This window comes from Manacus candei, unplaced genomic scaffold, assembly GCF_025592945.1.
Source record: "Manacus candei isolate 608988 ecotype Guabito, Panama unplaced genomic scaffold, ASM2559294v1 h1tg000003l, whole genome shotgun sequence".
NCBI classification, from domain to species: Eukaryota; Metazoa; Chordata; class Aves; order Passeriformes; family Pipridae; genus Manacus; species Manacus candei.
In genome coordinates this window covers 19,969,305-19,992,329 of record NW_026138051.1, presented here as the reverse complement: position 1 = coordinate 19,992,329, position 23,025 = coordinate 19,969,305, and the positions used below count along the sequence as shown (strand labels likewise).

Here is a 23,025-nt window from a genome sequence, read left to right as displayed (position 1 = left end):
CACCGCGCTCAGACACTCCCCGGTGTCGTCCCCGCCCACTTCTCCCTCGACCCGCCTGCGCGCCGCGCTCCCGCCTCCCGCCGCCGTGTCCCGGACGCGGCCCCGCCCCCGGCGCGCGGTGCGCAGGCGCGGCGGGAGGGCGGGGGGCCGGCGATGAGCGTCCTGCTACCCAACATGGCGGACTTCGACACGATCTACGAGCTGGAGGAGGAGGACGAGGAGCAGGACGAGCCCGAGCCCGTGGTGCGCAGCCAGGAGCTGCCGCGGCCCCGTGACGCGCCCGACCCCGTGGCGGTGCGGGGCGCCGGGCACATCACCGTGTAAGGAAGGAGCGCGGGCGGCGTGGCGGGCCGGCGTGGCGGGGCGGGAGCGCCGGGAGCGTGAGGGCAGCGGCAGCTCCGTGCCCGGCCCTGGCGGTCCCGGCCGACCCTCAGCGCAGGGCCGCGCTGCCCTGCGCCCCCGGCACCCGCTCTGTGAGCGGAATTGTGCTCTTAACGCGTGGAAACGTGGGACTCGGTGCTCCCGTAGCCCCATGTAGCCCCGGGCCGTGAATGAGCAGCGGGAATTGGCTGTGGGTGCGGAGTTAGATCAGCCCTCCCTGGGGCTCCGCTTTACCCAAGCAATTTGTTCGATAAAAAGCAAAGTCCAGGCGATGCGAGGACGGGCAGCCCGTTCAGACCATGTTGCTGTACCCCAGCGGAACCCCCTCACTGCACTGCAGAGCAGGCTTGGGGCTGGGCTGGGCTTCATCTGCTCCAAACTTCGTTCTGAGTTGGGTTCAGATTGAGTGTTTTTATCACGGGAACACAGCATGAGCCAGAATGTTTGCTGCTCATTTCAGCATTGAACAGAGGATGAGCAAGCTGTGTTTTCTCATATGTGATGTTTACTCGTAGGAATCTTTAACGTTCTTACTCCTGTAAACAGAAGATTTAATAGAACCAAGCACATCCATAACAAGCTGTTGGTTGATACATTGATGTTCGTGGCAGGGAGGGAAGTACTGAAGGTGCTGTATTGCAGCGGCCCATCTTGTGTTGCTTTGGCTCTGCCTTTGGATTGCATAAAATGCACGTTTCTTTCTGTAAATAGGTGCAGTGTGATCTAACTCTGCAGTGAAAGCAATGGGTGGGGAAGGCTCTCCCGTCCCAAGGGAACTTGTGTTGGATGTGGTACTGTGTCCTCCTGTAAGTCTGAATCAGGTTTGCATGGAGCTGGTGCCAGCGGGGGGGTTGCTCTGCTGCATCACAGTGCATTTGCTCTGTTGATGGGATTTCCCTCTGCCCTGACCCCAGATAGCTAGTGGCCTCACTAAAGGAGAGGTGGAACACAAGCAAAGTTGTCATAATGCCATGGACCCATCTTAGGAGTTACCTGGAAAAAACATTACACACTTGTTTGCTTTGTCCTCTGTGCTGCTTTTTCTGTGCCAGTGATGTTCTTAAAAGTTCCTACTTGGCTCCAGCACCTCTTGGGGATGGGCAGGAGCATCTCCCAAAACGAGGGGTGTCTCCATCAGAAGAAAGCAGTACTCCTCAATGGAAATCCTGAGTTACCCTTGCAGCCACCTGAGCTGAATCCCTTTCAACTCATTTTCCCTTTCTCCCGCCCCTCCTCAGCTTTCCTCCTGTAATAGGTATCCCCACCTGTGTGACAGAAGGCAGCTTTTATCACCTCATGATGTATTTTTAAATCCCCTTAAACTAATAAAAGCAGTTAGTGGATGTTACCAGTAAAATGCAAGTAAGCTCTGGACACTGGAGTATATAATCTGAACTTCCGTATGAATGAGAACTGTTCTGCTTCCCAAAGAGTTTGTGGTTAGTATGTATCAGTGCTGGAACTCTGTCAGTTTTTGATCACACAGATGCTTTTGAAATCAGCCTGCTCCAGTTACTGAGGTGGAATACGTCAGCCAGGAAAACTTGTGTTTGTTTTTTGAACCTCTCTGGAACAACTGCTGATAAAAATTTCTGTCCTGACAAGTCAGACACTAGTAAAAGAAAACCAGTTATCTTTATAAAACCATTGTTTCCCATTGTTTCAGATGCCTTCTGTTCTTCAGCTGACACTGGCTTTCTTGGATACTTTTGGAGTATAGGGAAGGGATAATTCTCAAATTCCAGGGTCATTTTCTGCGTCAGCTTTTCATGTACAGTTCTCTTATAAAAGTCCCAAGTTGGGAGATTCAAATTCTGTGTTAGTTTCTTGCATGAGAGTTTTTATTCTTCTGCCCTTGTCAGTGAGCTGCTCTCCCTGACAGAGCTGTTCTGCATTATCCAACAGTACTAAACATAAATTGAGAAGCTTCCCACGGTATTTAGCAGGATCTTGCTTTTTCCACTGACTTTTGCTAACCCATCTACCCCTGTGCATGGTAAGAGTGACCATGAAAAGTGTATTTGTTTTATTTTACTCAGAGAGAGAAAGACAGAGAGAAGGTATGTGAAAGTGGTTGGCAAAATTTATTCTCATCTTGTTCAAGATTCTTACTTTGAAAAAATTAGCTCTCAGCCATATTTATTGTTTTCAGAAAGCTTTTGATTTTTAGCACAGAGGAATCAGTAGGTCCTAGTAAATGCTTTTGCTTCTGAAATTCCATTTTGATGAGTTATAAACCCCTTGTTTGCTGTTTCTGGCATGGTCAGTGGGACTCTGCTTGCTGTATCCAAATATCTCAACACAGGCATTTTTAGTGAAGACTGAGTCATCTGCTCAGCAAAGCAAAGACAATAACTTTCAGAAACAGAGTAGTAAACAAACTGTAACTTGGTTATAAGGTTTTATTTATCCTATGTGATTTTTCCATATCATTAAGTCCATGTGGATGGATGGCAATGAGGTCATGAAATAGCCTTTAAGCATATTATTGCCCTTAATATCCAGCTTGTGATTCCTGCTGAAGTCTGCAAACCTCCTAGTTTTGGCTGGAAGTTAACTTTTGGTGTTCCATCCTGTTTTCTGTGGGAGTGCCCCAGGGACCCACAGACCAGGTGCTGATGAAAAGCTTGTTGTCATCAGCTGGGGAAGGGAGGGTAGAACCAGTTGTGATGACATTTGACTATTGTCTGATATTACTCCATCTTCTGCATATTTCAAAGAGCCAATGACCTCAGGCTCCCACTACTTATCAAAAACTTCATTTCCCAAAACATCATCCATGGGTAAAGACACCCTTGGATAGTTCTGTTGGCCCCACAGGAAAATGGCCGAAATTAGGAAGAGAAATGCCAGTTGTTCAAGAGGATTTCAGCTCAGGGCTCTTGATGAATATCATCTTTACCTGGATATTTATTTAATTATTTATTCATTTCTTGGTGAATATCATCTTTATGCTGGACAAAGCTGAGCCGATGCCTCCTAAAGAGCAGTGTGTGGGACCTGAGCTCCTCTGTTCCAGGGAGGTTCAATGTAACCTGGATTAGATGTGGGGAAAGGAGCTGAACAAAAAGGAGCTGGAGAGCTTCACTGAATGGGTTTAGCTTGTGCAGTCCAGTGAGGCTGATTACTATCTATAAATACAGGAGAGGAGAAAGGAGAAAGAAGCACTGTTTAAGTCAAAATTTTGTAAAAAGAAAGACAAAGCACCTGTAAATATGTCCCTTCTAGATATGAGAGTGTTTCCCAAAATCTTCTGGGCACAGAAACCTGAGGTCCTGCTTTGTGCACTAACAGAAGTTTCTATTGTGGTACCTGTTGCAGGCGGGGTTTGTGACTGGTGATTCAGGGTGTTCCTTTCAGTCTTTAATTGGAGGGATTTAGGAGTATATCTTATTACAGCTCCTTTGGAGAAGTTGTGTTCTCCCCACTTCACTGATGGGGGAAAATGAGGTGATGAGACTTGTCTGATGCCAGACATGAAATCAGGGAAGGAGGGACAGAACTGGAAAGTGAGGTCATCCTAGTTCTGTTCCAGCTTGTAGGAAACAGTGCCTTGCTTTTAGAGATACTTGTCATGCAGTGAGAAAAGTGCAACCCAAGTATGTGGGTGACTGATCTGAATTTCTAAATGTTACGCTTTGGGCAGCTCTCACTGAGGAGTCAGAGAACTGGCCTAGAAATAAGTCACCACCAACTGATGCTTTCAAGGACTTTAAGAACAGGTACTGGAATTGATTTTACACAGTGATTTTTAAATATACTGAATTTTAGAAGGCTCTGTAGGCCTGATCATGCTAGATCACTAGTCTGTTGTAGGAAGTCTAATATTATCTCTTGAACAAGACTTTAAATCTTAACTTTTTTTACATTAAATATTCCAATAACACTTCAGTGCTTTTACAGAGCTGCTTGCAAAGCTGTACAACTGTATAACATCCTGCTTCAAATCTTTTATTTTATTTAGTTCTTGAATCAGCACCCCACTGCCCTACCTGGCAGGAGTTTCATATTTCTAAACTGTGGTAAATAATCACAGGAGAATCTGTGAAACTCCTAGAGACACTTTAGTGAAAGTGTTCTAGAGGCCATCAGTGGTGCTGACTAAATGCAGTATTTTAATGTGGCACAGTCCTGTTTTCAGTGTAGTTAAAACTTTTATATCCTTTTAGCCATTTGCAGGTGTCAGTGTGAGAGGTGCCTTTCTGTAACTGAAGTTTCTTGGATGTGCTACAACTGAAGGGAATGTTTTGGCAACTGATAAAAGGTTTGGGTTTTAAACGTGTTTCATGACATCAACCTTCAAACTGAATGTAATAAAATATATTGTGATCTTGCATTCTTAATCAGAATTCTAAATCAGCACTAATTTATCTTGTTCTTTATGGAAATTGGGGGTGCAGTAGGAATTTTAATGAGCATATATGATCGATGAGATGAAAGACACTACCTGTGGCTTGGGAAGTGTTTGAACTAAGAGTTGTTGAAGGTCAGGGGTGGATTCTGGGGCACTGCTGGTACATGTTTGCTTTTTTATTGGTTTTTTTTTTTTTTTTTTGCTGTCTCCTAGGCTTCTGCTCCTGGCCCCTGTAAGAGTCAGTGTTCTGGGAGAGGTGGACCTTTGGCATGGTTTAGTGGAATTAGTCTCTTACATGGGTAGAGTAAATAATTCTGAGTATCACCTGGACTTTCCGGTAGTTCTTTTATTATGTTGTCTGATTGCTACTCCTTTGGCATCGTTTCAGGTGGTTTCTTTGCTGATGCACAGAGAAGTCTGTGCTCCTCAAAACAGCCTTGTGTGTGTGTTTCCTATTGTTAGTCTTTTCTGGCTGTTTTTAAGACTGAGAGGATTACTCCATTGCTTTTCAAGCTTCCTTAAAACTAAATATATATTACAAAACTTAGAAGACTTCAGCTTAAAAAGAAAAGCTACAAAATGTGGAGGCTGACTTGGCAGATTACATTCACTGAGAATGGAAATGTGCTATACTAGTAACCTTTGTGCTTGCCTAAAATCTTATTATTTTTACTGTTTTGGTGGATTTTTTTCATGTTTTACACAAACAGTGTTCCAATATGATGCTCTTGACAAGAGTAAAGGCTCTGACTTAAATTATTCATTGCAGAACTGGCTTGGCCTTCATCAGTGTTGCCAAACATTTCAATGAGCTTGCTGGATTTCTAAAGCCAGCACAAGTTCTTCTGTTGTGCCTCTCTCTTCTTTAAGGTTGGTTTGACTCGTTTTGATCCTTGTAAACAAGTTTCAGGGTCAGTTTTGGGTACCTGGACTGCTGCAGGGTGCCCAGGACTGTGTGTGTGATGTAATGGTGGAGGCTGATGTCTCATGGAAGGTGTCCCTGCCCAGGGCAGGGGGTTGGAACCAGCTGAGCTTTGAGGTCCTTCCAACCCAAACCAGAGCAAGTACTTTCCAGGTTTGTTCCTACAATAAATACAGCAATACCAAATGAATTTGTGCTTTTCTTTTGGGTTTTTTTCTTTTGTTCAAGACAAATACTCAGGAGATAGTTCAGCAGAGCTGATGGTGGACCCGATATCCAAGATATTTAACTTGCCAAATGTAACATGAAGCTCTGTTCAAACATCCAGGTACTGAGGGCCAGCTGCTACTGGATTCTGTTAAATCACTGAATTGTGAAGGTTCAGGAGTTCTGGAGCTGATGGGAACAGGTTTCCAAGCAAAGCCCAGTTCCTTGTAGCTTTCCCTGGTTATAATGAAACCCTCTTGTTCAAAACCCAGAACACTCCAATGAAGAGCAGCCACAGTCATACCTGAGACTTAATTTGCTTGAAGTTCACAGCTGTAAAACTGTTCTTTGTGGAGGCTCTTACATGTTTTGCATGAGACATTTTAACTCAGCCCAAAGCAGTTTTTTAAACCCAGATGCTTATAAATTTCTAAGATGATGATGATGAATGGGTTCCTTATAACAAGCTTCATCTGTTGCATGTGAAACAATTGCATGAGTCAAAGAATTATTGAACACAGTAAAACTGGAATTTAACAGCTGGAGGGTTTTTTGTAAAGATAGCAAAGATTGAAACTTCCTGCCATCCACTTGTAACAGAATTTTTGCATTTTTTTGGGGACTTGGAGTTATTAAATAAGGCAGCAAGCTGTATTTCTCTGTCTTAGAAATGACCTTTTAAAGGATACATGAGACCTTATATAAACTGAGATGGAAAGCTCATGAAATTATGTAAATTTAAAGGCAAAACAAATGAAGAGTTTTCTTTTTTTCTAAAGTAAAAAATTTTATTACATTTTTTGATTAAGGGAAACAAAATAAGTTAGGTGGAATATATTTTGTTTGTCTCTTTTGTTTTCAAGGTTTGGCTTGAGCAACAAGTTTGATACAGAATTTCCTTCTGTTCTGACAGGGAAGGTAAGTGTGAGATTAAACTGTTCTTTTCCATGGGAAGATCAGTGCATCCAGTGGTTTCTGTGTTAGATACATGCTCATGAACCCACTAAAGGTTGTTAACTCTGCCCTGTGTGAACCAGCTGGTTGCTGACCAATCCCTCCAGTGCATTTTGAAACAAGAAAACAAAGCTTTGCAGGAATTGCCATCATTATTGACATTTTAAACACAGCAAAAAACCACTGTTTCCATGCAGGCAACAGCCAGGAAAGCAGGACTCACTTCACCTTGCTTTGTAAATACCTGGAATTTGTGCTCCCTCCTGTGTGCATTTACTGAGTTCAGATACTACACCTCTCTTTTGAGGGTCTGACAAGCCCTGAGTGTGTGTTTAGACAGATCTCTGGAAGAGAATCAGTTTGGTCTGAAGCTTTACAGAACAAAATGCAGTGTTAAATCTACAAGTAGGTTTTTAGTTCATTTTCAGAGATGATTTAGTTCTGAAGATTAATAGTGACAAGTCTCCTGCTTTCTCTGGAGTCCTGTCACCTAACTAAATGCAGGTTTGAGAAACAATAATTTGTAACTATTAATTAAATCTTCACAAAAGTCTTAGTTACGGTTTTAAATTATTTTCATTGTTGTATTTTTTTAGACTTTAAAATTTTTAATTCTTTTTTCTCTTGGATTTTTTTTTTCTTCCTGCTCTTTCACTCTCTGGTGCTTTGTTTCATTTTATAGCCCCTTTGTATATCTTTTCCAGAATTTGTAAGGAAAAAGTTTGGCTCTTCCTACTTTTTCTAATGCCATCCTAAGCAGTTACACCACCTCTGCAGCCCCTTGCAGAGGTTGAGTCACTCTAGCAGTGCACTGAAACACAGCTGGATGGTGTCTCCTGCTCCTGCCAAATCAGGCTGGGGGTTTTCTCCTTCATTTTCCCCCCAGAGTATGATGAATAAAATCCTTGTGTTGGAATTGTCCAGCATTGTGCCAGCAGCACCACTGAAAAGCAGGAGTTTTTGGCTGCTAAAAGTCAACCTGGGAATTGTGGCCTTGTTTCAGAATCTCACTAAACCTGACAGGAAAAGTCTTCCTGATGGCACAGTGTCTCCTATGAGGGCTGGCGATACCACACACTGTTTGCGTTCCACCCCCTCGCATGTCTGAGGCTTGTTCTTTCCTGGGAAGCTCCTTCTGATCGCTGGAAAGCCACAGAATTTTTGAGAAAGAAAAATTTCGTGTTCTTATACTCAAGTTGTATTTTGTTATAAATAAGCCCATAGAAAATCCCTAGCAAGAAATGTTAAAAATTAATTTGATTCTATAATTTCATCTCTTTCTCTTTAAAATAATTGTGTGTATTAAAAACCAAACCCAACCCCCCAAGCCTACACTTCTTAATACCAACCCGTCACATTTTCCACTTGATTGTCCTCCTCTTGTTAAATAGAGAGTGAACAAAAGCTTAATTTCAAGTTCAGTTGACTGCTTGGACTTAAGTTAGCAAAGAGAGGAGAGAGGAAATTGTTGTGCTCGGCATTTGCCTGTGGATGTCCCAGTGGCACGGGGTGATGTGCACAGGGGTTTGCTGTGTGTGGGGATGTGCTTCTGCTGAGAGTCTCAATATCCTGTTATCTTGGGGATTTGAAGGGCTTTCTGAGCAAGAAGGCCTTGAAAGGAAATGAATTCCCTTTTGTCAGGGGAGAACACCAATGAAACAAGATAGTAAACCCATTTTTCTTCCTGCCTGCCACACAGTGCCATGGAAGACATTAAAAACCACAGTTGCGGGTCTTCTGGTTTTTAATACTTTTCATGAATTGCAAGAAATAAATAATCTGCTGCTTCCTCTGGTTGAGACAGTCAGTCATTTTAATCTCTATGAAAATGAAAATATGGTCTTTTTTCCAGTAAGAAGGTTTTCTTCCAATACCCTGCTAAATAATTCACAATAATCAGCATTGTAGTCAACGGAGACACCACTTTAAGATCTTCTTCTGTTCTTAAAATGTTGGTTTTTACCTTCTTATGAAATCTAACATTATGAATTGCAGCGTGACTGTTTATATTAACAAATTGTGATTAAGGTGTTTACTGTGAACTTGCATTAGTACTCAGCTGCTGGAAGGCAATGGCATAGTTTATTCAGAATGTCTGGGCAACATTAAGTTTAATGGCTTTGCTGTCCACTGTGAATTGATATTAATAATATATCCCTTCTGCTAATGGAGTGTAAGAGATGAAGCCCTTAGATGGGTTTGATGGATTTTTCTATGGTATTGCTTTCCTTTTTAATAAATACAGATGTAACAGAGGCAGGTTTTTAAGCAGAGGATGACAATCCATCCAATACACAATAAAAATCCTAAATAGAGGAAACCATCCAACTGCACCTTTGTCCCAGAAGCCCAAAGTTTTGGGGTTTATGCCCCACTAAGTTGTGTCAGTAGTTTGTTTAGCTTCCTGCCCCTCAGTTTACCCATCCACATAATGATGGTAGGAAACCTTCTGCTAATTTTCTTTTTTTGAAATCTGAAATACTTCTCCCTCTTCACCCACCTCCCCTCCCTCCCAGTCTCCCAGTTTTTTGAGAGCCTGGAGAGCTGTTGTAAGTCAGCCTGGAGCTGCAGTGCCTGAGCTACATCTGCAGTGTTTAATTGAGATGGTTCTTGCTTTCCTGGGGGAGGTGAATGTGTACATTGGAGGAGAAAGCCCAGACAATAAAATAATAAAGGAAGAGCCCAGGTAGGTCAGAAATGTGGCCTGGCTAATTCAGCCACATTGACTTAATATTCATCTTGCAGGATGAGATACTAGCTCAGCTTGTTCAGAAATCCTGAGCCAGGCTTTCAACCTGTGTTCTTTTCAAAGGTATGTTTTAAGAAAAGATTTAACTACACTTAATAGAAAGGCAGTATTTAACTTGTAATAATGTAATATTGTATAATTACATTATTATTAATAACATAATTGGACATTTGCCTAAATTTAAATTCCGGTTACATTTAAATTCTGTGTGTTGCAGTTTTACAGGATAATTAATTCTTTTAAAACAAGCACTTAATAGCTTTTAACAAAATACTCTTCATTATATGTAGCACAATAGCACACACTGCTCCAGGTGACCAGAAAACGATGTGGGCAGTGAACCTTAAGGGAGAAAGTGGAGTTTCCTGCTCTGCTCTCAAACAAAAAGGGTCCTGCCCAGAGAGGACTGTGCAATGGGAGCCATAAAGGGTGGGCTGGGCATTGTGATCGCCTGCAGCCTGTGATTGATAGGGCTTGTGATCCTGGTGATTGAAGGAGAAAGATCAGGCCTGCTGGGCTTTCCTTGCTCTCTTCCTGTGTTTGTGGATCCTCTGCATCCTGTTGTAAAATATTATGACACCCTCTCCTTTCCTTTTATGTTTTTGTTTTTTCCCCTCCCTTGAAGGCCTGAAAGGAACTGCCGTCCCTTCACAAGGTGCACTGCACAGCCAGGAGCCTTGTGCTTATCTCAGTCTTTTCAGGAGCCAGACACAATCCTCCAAGAGATTCCAGAATTACTCAAAACTGCCCTTTCTTAGGGAGCTTTCTTTGTGCAGGAGGTGCTGTTAATTCTCTGTTTGTTTGAAATGCATTAGTCATTTCATACCCACTTTTCAACAGCTATACCTGGAGGAAAGGTGAGATTTAAAGTTATGCCAGAAAATCAACAAAATTCTTTGGTGACTTTCTTTTGGATACCATTTTATTGTTAAATGAGAACAGTTCTTTTATTTACAGGTATTTTGTTCCTTATCACTGTGTAACAAAGCTTAACTGTTACTGAGCTGTAAACTGACATCAACAAACTGTTTCTTCTGTTTATCACAATATGAGGTTTATCTTCCTCACCAGTTCCTTTAGTTTCAGATGAAGATGTGTCACTAAGTGACAGAAATATTTATTGTGATTACATTTCCAAAAGGGAGAAATAATCCAATAGTCTGGGTTAGCCAAAACCATCTCAAGTAATTACATCTTCTGTTGTAGCCAAGAGGTTTCTCTTTAAATGAAAGTATTTGGTGAGTTAGCAGGTTGTAACTGTGCTTTCATAACACTGTATTAAGGTAACCATCAGACCGACATTCCTGAAATGGAAATGTTCTGTTCCTTAGTTGGTTTCTAGTGTAGCCATTTGTTCTACAGGAAGGAGAGAACTTCAACATTGTTCTTACAAAGTAGAATCAGACTGTGGACAGTGACTCCCTAGAAATGGTCCCAGGAATAGGGAATCTCACCATCCCTGTGTTCTCTTGTCAGGGCCTACGCTTTTCTGCCAGTTGTAATCTAAGAATCTGTTTGAGTTCTTTCCATGTTGGATGTCATCACTGATGATAAGGGTTATTCTTGTTAAACTAAATCAGATTCCATGGCCTTTGGTAGGTTTGTCCAGCTGGATTTGGGGTTGGGGAGTGGTGTTGTCAAGGTCCAGCAAACTTTGTGTCTAATGGAAAAGGAGACATTCTCTTTTCTCAGGGGGGTTCCTTGCAAAAGTATTAAAGGGTCAAGAAAAAAAACTGTTTTTTTTTTTTAATCTTTCAAATAAACAGATAGAATGATACATGTAAAATTCCAAAAGATACCTAAATAATGAGGCACATGGAAACTTCCTTAGGAGTGGGGAATGTTAATTAATGTAGGAATCTCAATTTACTTTGAGGCACCTCTGCCTGCAGCAGCTGGACAGGTCACTGCAAGCAACAGCCCAGTTGTTCTTTCCTACAAAACGTTCTCCTACATTGAAGATGAAAGGTTTTTGCTCATGTGTGTCTGGTATTTGTGATATCCCAACTGCAACAGCTGGTATTTGTTATATCCCAAATACAACAGCTGGCATTGGCCAAGGGGGCTGTAAAACCTTGTTTCAGAGACGTGCAAGTCCAGGCCAATTTTCCACATTACAATGGGATTTCTTTTCATTGAAAATAAGTAGGAAGGATGTCTGGGCTTTTATTGCCATTTTCTTTTTTTTTTTTCCCCTAAACTAAGGTGTGTGTTGTAAAATAGATAAAGAAATGTTTTTAATTGCTACATTTGTGTGTGTAAACCAAGCCAGTCTATGTAATATGGGAGGGAGGCAGCCTATATTAGTGCAGAATAAATACTTCATATTTTTAAAATAATCCCAATGTTAAATCATGTCCTTATGTTACTAACTTAGGCCTGGCTTGTGTGCAAGCCCAGCTGCCCCCTGACTCTGCTGCCTGGCCACCTCAATGGCCAGGAAACAGATGCTGGATTTATTTGCTGCCTTTCCTGCAATGCTTTAACAAATTTAGCTCTGGTGAATAGGAGGAGGCAGCAGCAGGTCCTCTCCATTTCCTGCCCCAGGGCTTTGCTCCTGGTCAAAGGAATCTTTGTCACTAAATTAACACTTCTGGTGGTGTTGAGATGGACAGAGTTGGGCTGGGGGCTTGTGTAGTTGCACAGATTTGTGTACAGACTCGTTCCAGGGTTTTTTTTCATCAACTTTGCAAGTAGTTAGGGAAGATTTTTTGATTTCTTTTTTTGGTATTTTTTTGAGCTGTGCCTGCCTGGTCAAGTCTGTTGAAGTTGGAGATGATTATTTTGCTTTCTGTGTTTTCCTCCTGGACTGTGTTACAGTTAAAGGTGTCATCTTGGAGACAGTGCCTAAAATCCATACTTGGCTTGCCAGATACAAGTTATTTAGATCCTGTAGAGAGATGAGGGATTTAGGGTATGTAAATAGGTAAGAAACATGCTGCTATTGTAGAAATGAGCTTATTTCTGATAGAAAATGGGGGTTTCCACTGTGACTCTGCAGTGGCAATTTATAGAAAATACTATTTTGACTAAACTCTGCTGAATAGGCCTTATTTTAAAGCAGTTGTTTTTCAACAGCTAAGCTTTATCCATAACCCTGTACAAGATGCAGTGCTCTGCCTTGAATATAATCCAGTATATATCTTTCCAGGCTTCCCTATTTTAGGAAGCAGCCACAAGGGAAGTTGTGGCTTCAAGTCAGTATGGACCACTTCAAGAATTTGTCTGTGGGCAGAGGTCCACCTTACCCAGGCACAGTGTAGACTTGCACTGGTATGAAATGAATCTGGATAATATTATCTGTTTTTGTGATACATCCTTTTCCCACAAAGCTGCCCCACATTCCCTTGGGAAACAGATCTCTGTCATTGTTCCCTGGGTTTGGTCAGTGTAGCCAGTGCATGTATTGGGTCCCAATTCTAATTTTCCTTGGGGACCACTGTGTTATCAGGCCAATTGATTTATCAATGGTGCAATAAGCTCAGATGAGGCTGTTTATCTAAGCCATGTTTAGCTTTTTATTGAGGTTTGTGCAAGGCCTGCACAGGGAAGTGACTCTTCCTGCTCCCTGGTGACCGGTGCTTTAGGAGGTGGGGTCCAGTTGTGTCGTGGGCTTCTGTTCCAGTTCCACTGTAAACTGCAGAGGCAGTTACTGGTTCAAGCCCCTGTCCCCTGAGACCCAGCCCTTGTGTTGCAGGTGGCCCCCGAGGAGTTCAAGACCAGCATCAGCAGAGTGAATGCCTGTCTGAGGAAGAACCTGCCCATCAACGTGAAGTGGCTGCTCTGCGGCTGCCTCTGCTGCTGCTGCACCCTGGGCTGCAGCCTCTGGCCTGTAGTCTGTCTTAACAAAAGAGTGAGTGCCTGCTTCACCTTCTTATTCGATTGATTTTGCAATTATTAGTATTACTAAAAACAATATAAAATAACTTCTAATAATGTCATCCCAATTTCAAGACCTTTCTTTGGCCTCACTCGCATTCAGAAGGTTATTCTGCTTTCCATTCCTCAGAAAACAGGAAAAATGTGTTTGTTAATGAAGTAAGTGACACCAAACTACCAGTTGAATTAATAGTTTTAGGAATAACTGCTTCCACCTCAGTTCACAGAACAGGATGGAGTATATGATAACCTGAATTTCCAGGATCTCCAAAAGTTTAAGAATTGAGTTAAATCAGTGCAGAACTGGACACTGACCTTCCAAGACTGCCAGAACTGGACTGAAAAATCACTTCTCCTCTTCACACCCCTCCCCTGACTATTTTTTTAAATTAAAAGTAATTTTTTTGTATGCAACAGATACCGTAACATTTCAGTGCTGTGCTTCATCTGGCCTATTTTACTGTGCTGTTTCTAGTAAGAACAAGCACAAATTTGTTTTCTATTTGGGAAGTTAAAGACTTCCCCCCACAACAGAGAATTGACCACTCCTATAATCAGGTCCAAAGTAATAATTTTGAAAAGCACTTTAGTAATACCAAGTAAATATGATTTAATTACCTCTGTGGTTTACATTTAGATTGATTTCTCACAGCAGGAAATGTTTAGGAGGTACGTAAGTGGGTATATTGTGATGATATTCTTTGCAGTTATGTAGTTTGTGAGACTTGTAGCCATAGAATCTTATTATCCTCAAATGCAAATATTATTTAGGTGCACTGGGAAAAACCTCTTACACTTTTTAATTTAATTATGGGAAAAGATCTTTAATAAAAATCTGTTAAAAAGTAATCCTTCTGGCTTTTCGGAGTTTCTGATCTTTAATAAAACAAACCAAAAGCAAAAACAAGGAATGGGCCTTGCTTTCAGACTACGAGTGTTTTGCCAAATTTTCCAGCTTGCTCAAGAAAAAACTGCATTGACTGGCACTGAGGTTTTAGTTAAAATAATAAAATAAAATGCATTAAAGGCATAACATGTTAACTTGTTGACTGCTCATTGCTGAAGCTGTATCACTACAAAGTCACAGGACTTGTTTTAGCTCATTTTAACTGCCTTTATAAATGTAATTATTGTAGAGGAATGGACCTGAGATAGGCAACTGGAGTATTTGCAGTTTTAAAGCCATATTTGACATTCTTGTGCTAGTGAAAATCAAAATAAATGCCCATGTGGTGTGTAGTGTTAATGTCATTCTCAAGGCTACAGAATATATACAAGATACACAAGCAGGGAAAACAATGGGGCTTCTGTCAGGGGGTGCGTGGGGGGTGTCTGATTGTATTTCAGCACCAACAATCACAAGATGGTTCTTAATTTTTTCTTGTTCTGAGTTGAACCCAGAGAGCACCTGAGCTCCCCCCAGCCCCTCCCTTACACACCCCTGCCCCCCAGAGCAGGATGGGGGAGAGAATCACAAGAGGAAGAATAAGAAAAACGTAGGTCTTTAGATAAAGTTTAGTAAGTGAAGGAGAAACAGGGAAGAAAACCCAAGTGATGAAGAGACAAATCACTCACAGACCCACTGAATGTGCTGAGCTGGAAGGGACCCCCAAGGATCACGGAGTCCAACCCTCAGCCCTGCACAGGCCCATCCCCGAGCTGGGAAAGAGCAGCCCCCAGTTGTCCTGTTGAGCCTGGTGTTCCATGGATGGCATATCCCTTTGGGCAGTGCTCTGCAACAGCCACCACACTGCTGGGGATCAGCACTGTGCCAGTCCTGCAAACTGCTGGGAAGAACATTTCCCCAGCAACAAAGGGAGCAGAGATCCAAGGGCTGCAATGTGAGACTGGGACAGCTGGCACTGGAAACAACACCTCCTTCTAAATTCCAAGGGTAGCTTTGTGTGGATTCCCCACCGTGGAGTCTTTGCCTCAGATAGCTTTGTATGTTTTTTTCAGTGAGGTGCTGCAGCTCACCTCCGTTATTACCTTCAGCAAAGGAATTGGTGATGGAATTCTGTGCATACCATGCAGGGTCGCCACACTGGTCTTTTTGTGACCTTAAAAATCACTGAAACTCCAAAAATCAGCTCCTCTCCCACAGCTATGGAAAGAGCAGAACAGGAAGGTCCCACTTTGGTAGCCAAGAGTTGAAAATACAAGCAGGGTTTGTTGTGAGCTGGAGTTCTGTGGTGGGGAGAGTTTTTCAGGATTCAGATCACAATTACAGGAAAAAAATCTGGGAATTACGTGTGTGTAAATGATGTGTGGGTCAGTAGAAATTGCATGTATGGAAATGATGTGTTGTCACTCACCTGTAGTGAGTGCAGAATTTGGCCAAGGGAATATGGGAGATTTGGTTTCGTTGGCTTGCCTGTGATAGGTAAAAATACTAAATTCAAAGGGTCTCTTCCTATCTGTGTGAATTCTGAGGGATTTGCAGTCCTAAATTAACAAAAAACCCATGGGTGTTTCCTTTTTTGAAAAAGATAGGAGTGGGGAGTCAAAGTGGTAGGACTTCCATTGATAATTTCTCTTTTGCTTGGTTCTACTTATCTAAAACTAACTTCTTATAAATTAATCTTAGCCAGAAATGTCATAGTGAGATTCTTCTGAATGGCTACTGAACCATTTATAATACAGTTTTGACTCTACTTTTTAGACTAGAAGATCAATTCAGAAGTTATTAGAATGGGAAAATAACAGACTATATCATAAGGTAAGAAAAGTCAGAGTGCTTGGTTTTTTTCAGCTTTAAGAATATAGGCATGAAGAAATTTTACGTCATATAATTCTTATAATAATATTAGAATAATATTGTTCTTATAATACTTTGTACTGATCCTAAAGTGTTCTAGTTGTTAATAATTCAGTATTGCTAGTGCTTGTGGCATTACTCACCCAAACAAGGCTGTGTTATGTGATATGTTAATCTCTTGTTAATTATTTTCTTAGCTTGGTTTGCACTGGAAGCTGAGTAAAAGGAAATGTGAAACTAGCAATATGATGGAGTATGTAAGTATTACTTCTGTTCCTAATTTGCTATTCCCTATAACTGTGATTTCATAGAGAAAATCCTTAACTTGCCAGACTGACCCTGTGCAAAAAAAATCTCTCAGACAAACGTGGAGTTGGGTTTGACACACACCCAGAAAGGCCCCTCTTAACAACAGCAACCAGGGCACATATTGGGACTCAGGCATTGTCACCACAGATGTGTTTGTCCTTCATGACAATTCTGTGTTTGCAGGGCAGACACACTTGTTTTGGTCTATACTTTGGAATGGAGGAGACCCGCTGGCACTTCATGCCTTGGTGTGATTCCCACCCCAGCACCAGTCCCTAGTTCTTTAACACATATCCCCCTTTTCTAGTGGTATTCATAATTACTTTGACTCAAATAATTTGTGCAGAAATATTGCATTTTTGTAGGTTTTTGTTTTTTGGTTTTTTTTTTAATGGATCTTTTCCTTTTTTCTTTTTATTTCTTTGCCAGTTCTAAATTTCACAAAGTTTTAAACGAGACAGGCCTTTCAGGAAAGCAGAATTCAAACTGCTTCTGTGATCCTGCTACTCCCCCCTCCACTTTAACACATAGCTGTGGAGGTTGTGTAGACTTTAAGGGAAAAGATAGTCTCCCCCAAAAATTCAGGCATCCAGAATCCCTCTATTTCCAAATTACTGGAATCTCTGCTTTGCTCCCCTGGGGAACTTTCCCTCCTTACTATCTCAGATATGTTTAGTCTTATAAACTAGCAAATGCTGCATGGAAATTGTGCTGAAGGTTTGAACTTCTTGGTTACTGTATTCTGTTCTTGTCTTTTTCCCCTTCTTCAACAGGTAATATTAATAGAGTTCTTACCAAAATATCCCATATTTCGACCTGACTGAGGAACAACATTGGTCTTTTATGTTACCTGTCATTTTCTACCCTTAGTGCCTTGTAGATGATTTTGGAAAGAAGATGGTCTACTTTGCTGTGACTTAAAATGTTCTTCAGTAGAATATCTTCCTCGCTGTTACTTTCTTTTGTTAAGAAGAGAACAATTTGCACATTTTTTATGTTAAATGAGGCTTCTATGTTGCACTCTGAATTTTTAACATAATAACTGATAGAGTTGCCACTAGGGATCTGACATCAGTGCTGCTTCAGCTTGTTCTGAGCATGCTGCCTTATTAATTTCTCAATTATTTGCTGTCCTCAAAATGTGCATCCTAAGGCTGTGTCATCCTCTATTCCATCCTAAATGTCTCAATCCTAGAACCCCTCAGTAGGAATGTCCAGGTAATTGTCTCGTAGTGATGATTTAGTATAACCTGCTTGCATAGAACTTGCAATCAACAGCACTGGGTTTGTCCTGCACCTTGCAAAATCATCAGACATTAGTTTACCCACTCTGGAATTGTAAATATTGACTCTTTGCATAATGTAAAGTGTGGTATGCCAAGGTTTACAGAATGTATTATAGCTCTTACTCTCTTGCCAACAGTCCCACAGTTCATTTGCTCGTGTCCCTGGATTGTACAGACCCACCCACACGTGGTTTTATGGGAAAGCCATAAGGAGTTTGTACGGACTCTCAGATGTGTAGGGCTCAGTTGCACTTTGTTTAGTAAATGGATGAAAAATGCAGAGCATTTCTGTCTGTCTTTTTATTTTAAAAAAGCATTTCAGGTGGTGTTTGCAGCACCTAAAATAGGAAGCTGAAATATGTCCACCTCCGAAAAAGCTGCATTTCTGGGGTAGGTGGCAGCTGCTCTTAACAAAAAATACTCTAAAGTCTCTTTTTGAGTTAGGAATATTTGGATGTCAAGTTTTGTTTTAAAGTAAGGGGAAAAGAAGGTCTCATAATTGGAGATCTTCATTACTAAGGAGAAAAATTTGGAAGAGCTGAAAATCAAAGCTGAAGTAACACCTTTGTTACTGTAGCGTGATTGTACTTCAGCATTTTAACAGTTAAGTGACATGACATCCTTTCCAGTGGAAATGAATTTTATCTAAATCAGTGGCATTTCCAAACATGCTGAGGGAGGAAGTGGAGCAGTTGAAAGGGCTCCTGCGTGTGTTTTGGCAGTCAGGCAGTGTCTGGAAAGCCCCAAATGCCTTGTGGAATTCAGTATTATTTCGGATACTTCCCTGTTTGCCTGATCTCAGGAAGGGAAGTAATTGTAGAAGAACTTCCTGTAATGACTGACCTAAGCAAGACCACTTGATAATAGAAAGCAAATGAAAATTGGTGCAAATTTTCTCCCTTTCCTAACTACAAATAATTTAAACCAGCTGAGTATCTGCAAGTTGGGATGAATATTATCATCAGTGTCCAGGCATTTCTTTGCAGCAACTTGACTTTCTGCAGCATCATCCCAAGTTGCTTTTTAGTTTCAGGGTGACTTGGGATTTCCTCTGAATGTATTTGCATCCTTTCGGTTTGCAGTATGGTATTAAAACACAGTATTTGTAGGACCATTGCATTCTAATATGTGTAGTAGGTCAGATTTCTTTCCACAGTGTTTACAGAAGGCCAGTTTTGTGCAAAGTTTGTGCTGTTCCTCCTGCACAGCTGAGGAGGATCAGAGTCTGGGATCTGCACACTTCATGCAGCAGCTTCATTTGACTGGTAGATTGGTGACAGCTGAGTGTGTAATTGCATTTGTAATACAAATAAAAACCTCTTGTGTGGTTCGAGTTTAATGTCAGCTACACCTTGCAACTTGCATTTCCATCACAGAACCAAGCAAAGTGTTGTCTCCAATTTATTTTTATTTTTTTGGGATGAGTGTTAACTGGAAGCAGAGAAAATAATGGCAGAAAAACCCAGGGTAAACCAAAACTGAAATAGCACACGCAGTTCTCTGGATTTCCCTGAGTTTCTGGAGAAAATGAAGGGAGCTTGGCTTAATTAACTGAACAATGGAAGTTTCTTATTGTTATGCCAGAACTTTGTCAATGATTTTTGTGTTTTGTGCGAGAAACTCAAGAAATCCCAGCAAGTTCTTATTTTCTTCTTTCTGTAACTGTACTTTTCCATTTGAGAACAGGCACTTTCTGTGGAATCCCAGAATAGTTTGGGTTGGAAGGGACCCTAAAGGTCCTCCAGTCCCACCCCCTGCCATGGGCAGGGACACCTTCCAGGTTGCTCAGAGCTCCATCCAACCTGGCCTTGAGCACTTCAGCACATTAAAGTTTACATTTTAACTATGTAAATTCTGTACATTTTACTTTGTCCTTAATTATTAATTGTGCAGTCTCCAAACCATGAATGGGCCTCCTCTTTTGTATTTTAATAAGCATTTAACTATGTGGCCATAAAGCAACTAGTAAAGAAGGAGAGCCAAAACTGCCATTTCCATTAAGCTCCATGTTTAATAAGTAGATAAATTTGCATTAAAATGCAAAGCCAGCAGCAGTTACTATATTTGCATCTGAAAGATCCAAGCTCATTGAAAGGTGGGGGCAGCTCTAAGTGCTGCTGTGAGCTCTCTACACAGGTTCTGCTTTGCCTGGGCTCTCCTTTGCTTTAACATAAAAACATCCCCAGGTAATTCTGAAAATGTCATTTTTGACAATGAAGCTGCCAGCATGAATTGGTAAACCTGCTTAGGGAGGATGTTTGTCAGCTGGAGAAAGAATCTGTAGCAACATAACAGAGATTCATGTCAGCAAAGTGAGTGGAAGTGGTAAAGAAAGTGCCTTGGCTGGTTCCAACAGCAGAGTGAGGAGAGAAGAGAACTGGTACCTCAGGAGGGGGAGTTTTCAGCAGACTTTTAAAAGCAGCTACTGTCTACCAAATCAGTGTTTAATTTTTCATATAAACATGTTGACACTAACTTTCCTTTCTAGTTTTTATCCAGGAAATATTTGGGTTTGTATCCAGTGAGTTTGGTATCTAAGGAGTATTGGAGGAGTAAAGAACACTGGCAGAGCATCAGAGCTCTTACTGCTGATCCCCTGCCTATGCCTGGGAAGGTGTTTTACCGCAGGAGTATCATAAAAAGTGTCCAAGGCATGCACAGACAAGTCTGGGAAGTGTGGATTGAGTTGTAAATGGGTGGCTTTAACAACAGAAAAAAAATTTTTGCTAAATCTGTTGTGGTTTTGATAAATCCAAAAGATTCCTCTGCTTTCCTTGCTTAGGTACAAAACTCCATATGCAAAACCATAAATAGATGTTTATTATTGTCCCACTATGAGAGTTTACTACATTTCCTTGTCAACATGTTACCATTGGAGCAATAAAATGTCAAGCTATTAACATTCAACATAAATTATTTATCACTTTAGTAAATAATGTTTTGTGATTCTTCTGCCATTCTTTTGTTTTCTGCTTTTGGTGTTCTTACAGTGTTGTAACATACTTGTACTGCTTCAGAAAAGTGGTTTTGTTTAAGCTGTATGAAACTGTGTTCTTAACACTTTGATTCTGTTTACAAGTGAACAGCCACTTTTTTAACAGGACCTCACATCTGGAGAGTTTTCTCTCTATTTTTTATTTTAAATGAAAATTCTAACTGAGCTCGCTTTCTACAATTTACTGCACTGGCTTGTGCCATTGAAAGAAGCTGGAAGTCAGACATGCTTCATCACTTTGAGACATTTTTCTTTAATTAAATTTAAAGATGAAAACCTCAAATTGTGCAATGTGTTTATGGGGGAAAAAAATAATAGGAATGTTTTGCGTCTCTCCCTGTAGCAGAGTGTAAGTGGGAGGGCTTATTTAAAGAACAACACTTGGAAAGCTTAGGGGGCATTTCCAGAGAAGAAAACTGCAGAATGATCATCACAGCTGGCTTTCCAGATGCTCTACCTTCCACCCAGGGCAGAGGTGGAAGTGTTCAGGAAATGTGTGGATGAGGCACTTGGGGCCGTGGGTTAATGGTGACCATGGAGGTGGTGCTGGTTGGACTGCGTGGTCTGAAAGGCCTTTTCCAGCCTTAACAATTCCATGATTTGCTTGGTGGGTTTACAGGCCTTCTGTTGGAAGGACTTCTTGAAGGAATCTCTTCCTGCAGCATTCCTCTCCAGAAAGCAGAGAATGTTACTGTGGGGTTTGGCGGGAAGAGGGATGTGGGGCTGAGTCAGGGAGTTCACTCCCTCATGGGGTTTATGAGGTGTAATTGCCCAGACTGGCAGCAAAGGTCCATTCTAGGAATATTTGGGATTTGGCCCTGACTTCTCCTGGGAGGCAGTTTTAGAGCTTTCTGTAATGTCTGTGCCAGTGTATTTGTAATGCTGTGTGTCTGTCCTCAGTTCAGTTGACTTTATAGAGACTTAAACCCTTCATTTCTTAGACAAAATTAAATGTTAGTCTCCTCTCAAAAGCAAAGTTCTCTGTTCCTGGTCATCCTATCTGTATTTATTTGTTTGAATTAATTTTCCTTGGATGGAGGTGACCAGAAACAATGGGATATTCCAGAGAGCGGCTCATGGCTGAGGCACCAGGGATTTCAGTGTTGAGAGTTCCCTCTGTTCTGTGAACAGAATATGATCCATTAAATTGAAAGGATCACATTTGTCCCCTTAATGGCTGTATTGTATTTCTGGTTCACAGCCATTCCATGATAAATTTGAGACTTTTTCTCTTCGGTCACTTGTAGTTTATAGGAGCTCCCAACAGGCACTCTCATTACCAGTCCCACCAGTCCAGACTCAGCACCTGACACTTTGTACTAGTGAATTCCTCAGTACTTCCATGACAGGGGTCCTTGTGGAGGTGCTCCCATTCCTTCTGTAAAAAGCCTTTGTCGCTGACTGATTCATCTGCAAAGTTAACAAAAATGGTTTTACTAAAACCATTAGTTCCTAGATTGATGCCTGAATTTTTCTCATTTTCTAAAAGCCCTTTTGCTTAGTCCCTGATTAAATGTTTCTGTTATTTCTCCACGCGACTGAACCCGTCATTTCCTCGTTGAGGTTTATCTGGTAGATCCAACCTACCTGGACTTGGTTGATTTACAGCTGTTTGTTTTCTAAACTGCTGAATTCTCTGCATTTTCTGTATTTGCTAGATCTGTTTAGATAATTATCCTTCTAATATATTCACATTTTATCTCACATTCTTTTTGTAAACCATATAATCCATAGTAGTCTTTTTGGAGCAGTAAATTAAAGTTCTGCAGGAAATAGATTTATATTTCTATGTTCAGTGATAACAAATATAACCTGAGATTCCAACTAGGAAAAAAACACTTCTTAAGAACACTTTGAGTCACGTGGGATACCTAGCATTGTAATAAAATTGGGAAGAGGAATTACAGTACCTCTCAGACTAAGAAAAATTTAAAATTAAAAGGCAAATACTAATCAAAAGGTAATGGCTGATCTGTATTTAGTGTAAATTATGTGACGTGCAAGCCTGAGTAAGGCATTGAAAACCACTGGTTCTCCAGGCAGTGTCTACAGGGACCTCCCTGGACTTTTTTGACAGTGAAGTGTCTGAATAGAGCAACAAGAATCAAAAGGAATTCTGGTTTTGAAAATGGAAAATGATGTTAATGGAAAACAGTGTTGGGCACTGCTGAGGTTTACGGAACAGGCAGCACTTTCCCCCCTCTGTGGAGTTAACCTGGAGCCATGGGTAT

At 41.2% G+C, this 23,025-nt stretch overlaps 1 protein-coding gene across 2 annotated transcripts; it reads left to right on the top strand.

Annotated features, from left to right (window-relative positions):
* The first annotated feature begins 25 nt into the window (after positions 1 to 25).
* CHIC1 (cysteine rich hydrophobic domain 1) lies at positions 26 to 21,070 on the top strand. 2 transcript variants are annotated; one of them, XM_051791902.1, is made up of 6 exons: positions 26 to 320; positions 6,728 to 6,782; positions 13,265 to 13,420; positions 16,109 to 16,165; positions 16,402 to 16,461; positions 17,287 to 21,070. In XM_051791902.1, exons 1-6 carry the CDS (start codon positions 154 to 156, stop codon positions 17,335 to 17,337), a joined length of 546 nt encoding a protein of 181 aa, XP_051647862.1. In that variant the 5' UTR covers positions 26 to 153; the 3' UTR covers positions 17,338 to 21,070. The 2 variants fall into 2 exon arrangements, with proteins under 2 accessions (XP_051647862.1, XP_051647852.1); XM_051791892.1 differs by having other exon boundaries at positions 16,402 to 21,070.
* The last annotated feature ends 1,955 nt before the right edge of the window (positions 21,071 to 23,025 follow it).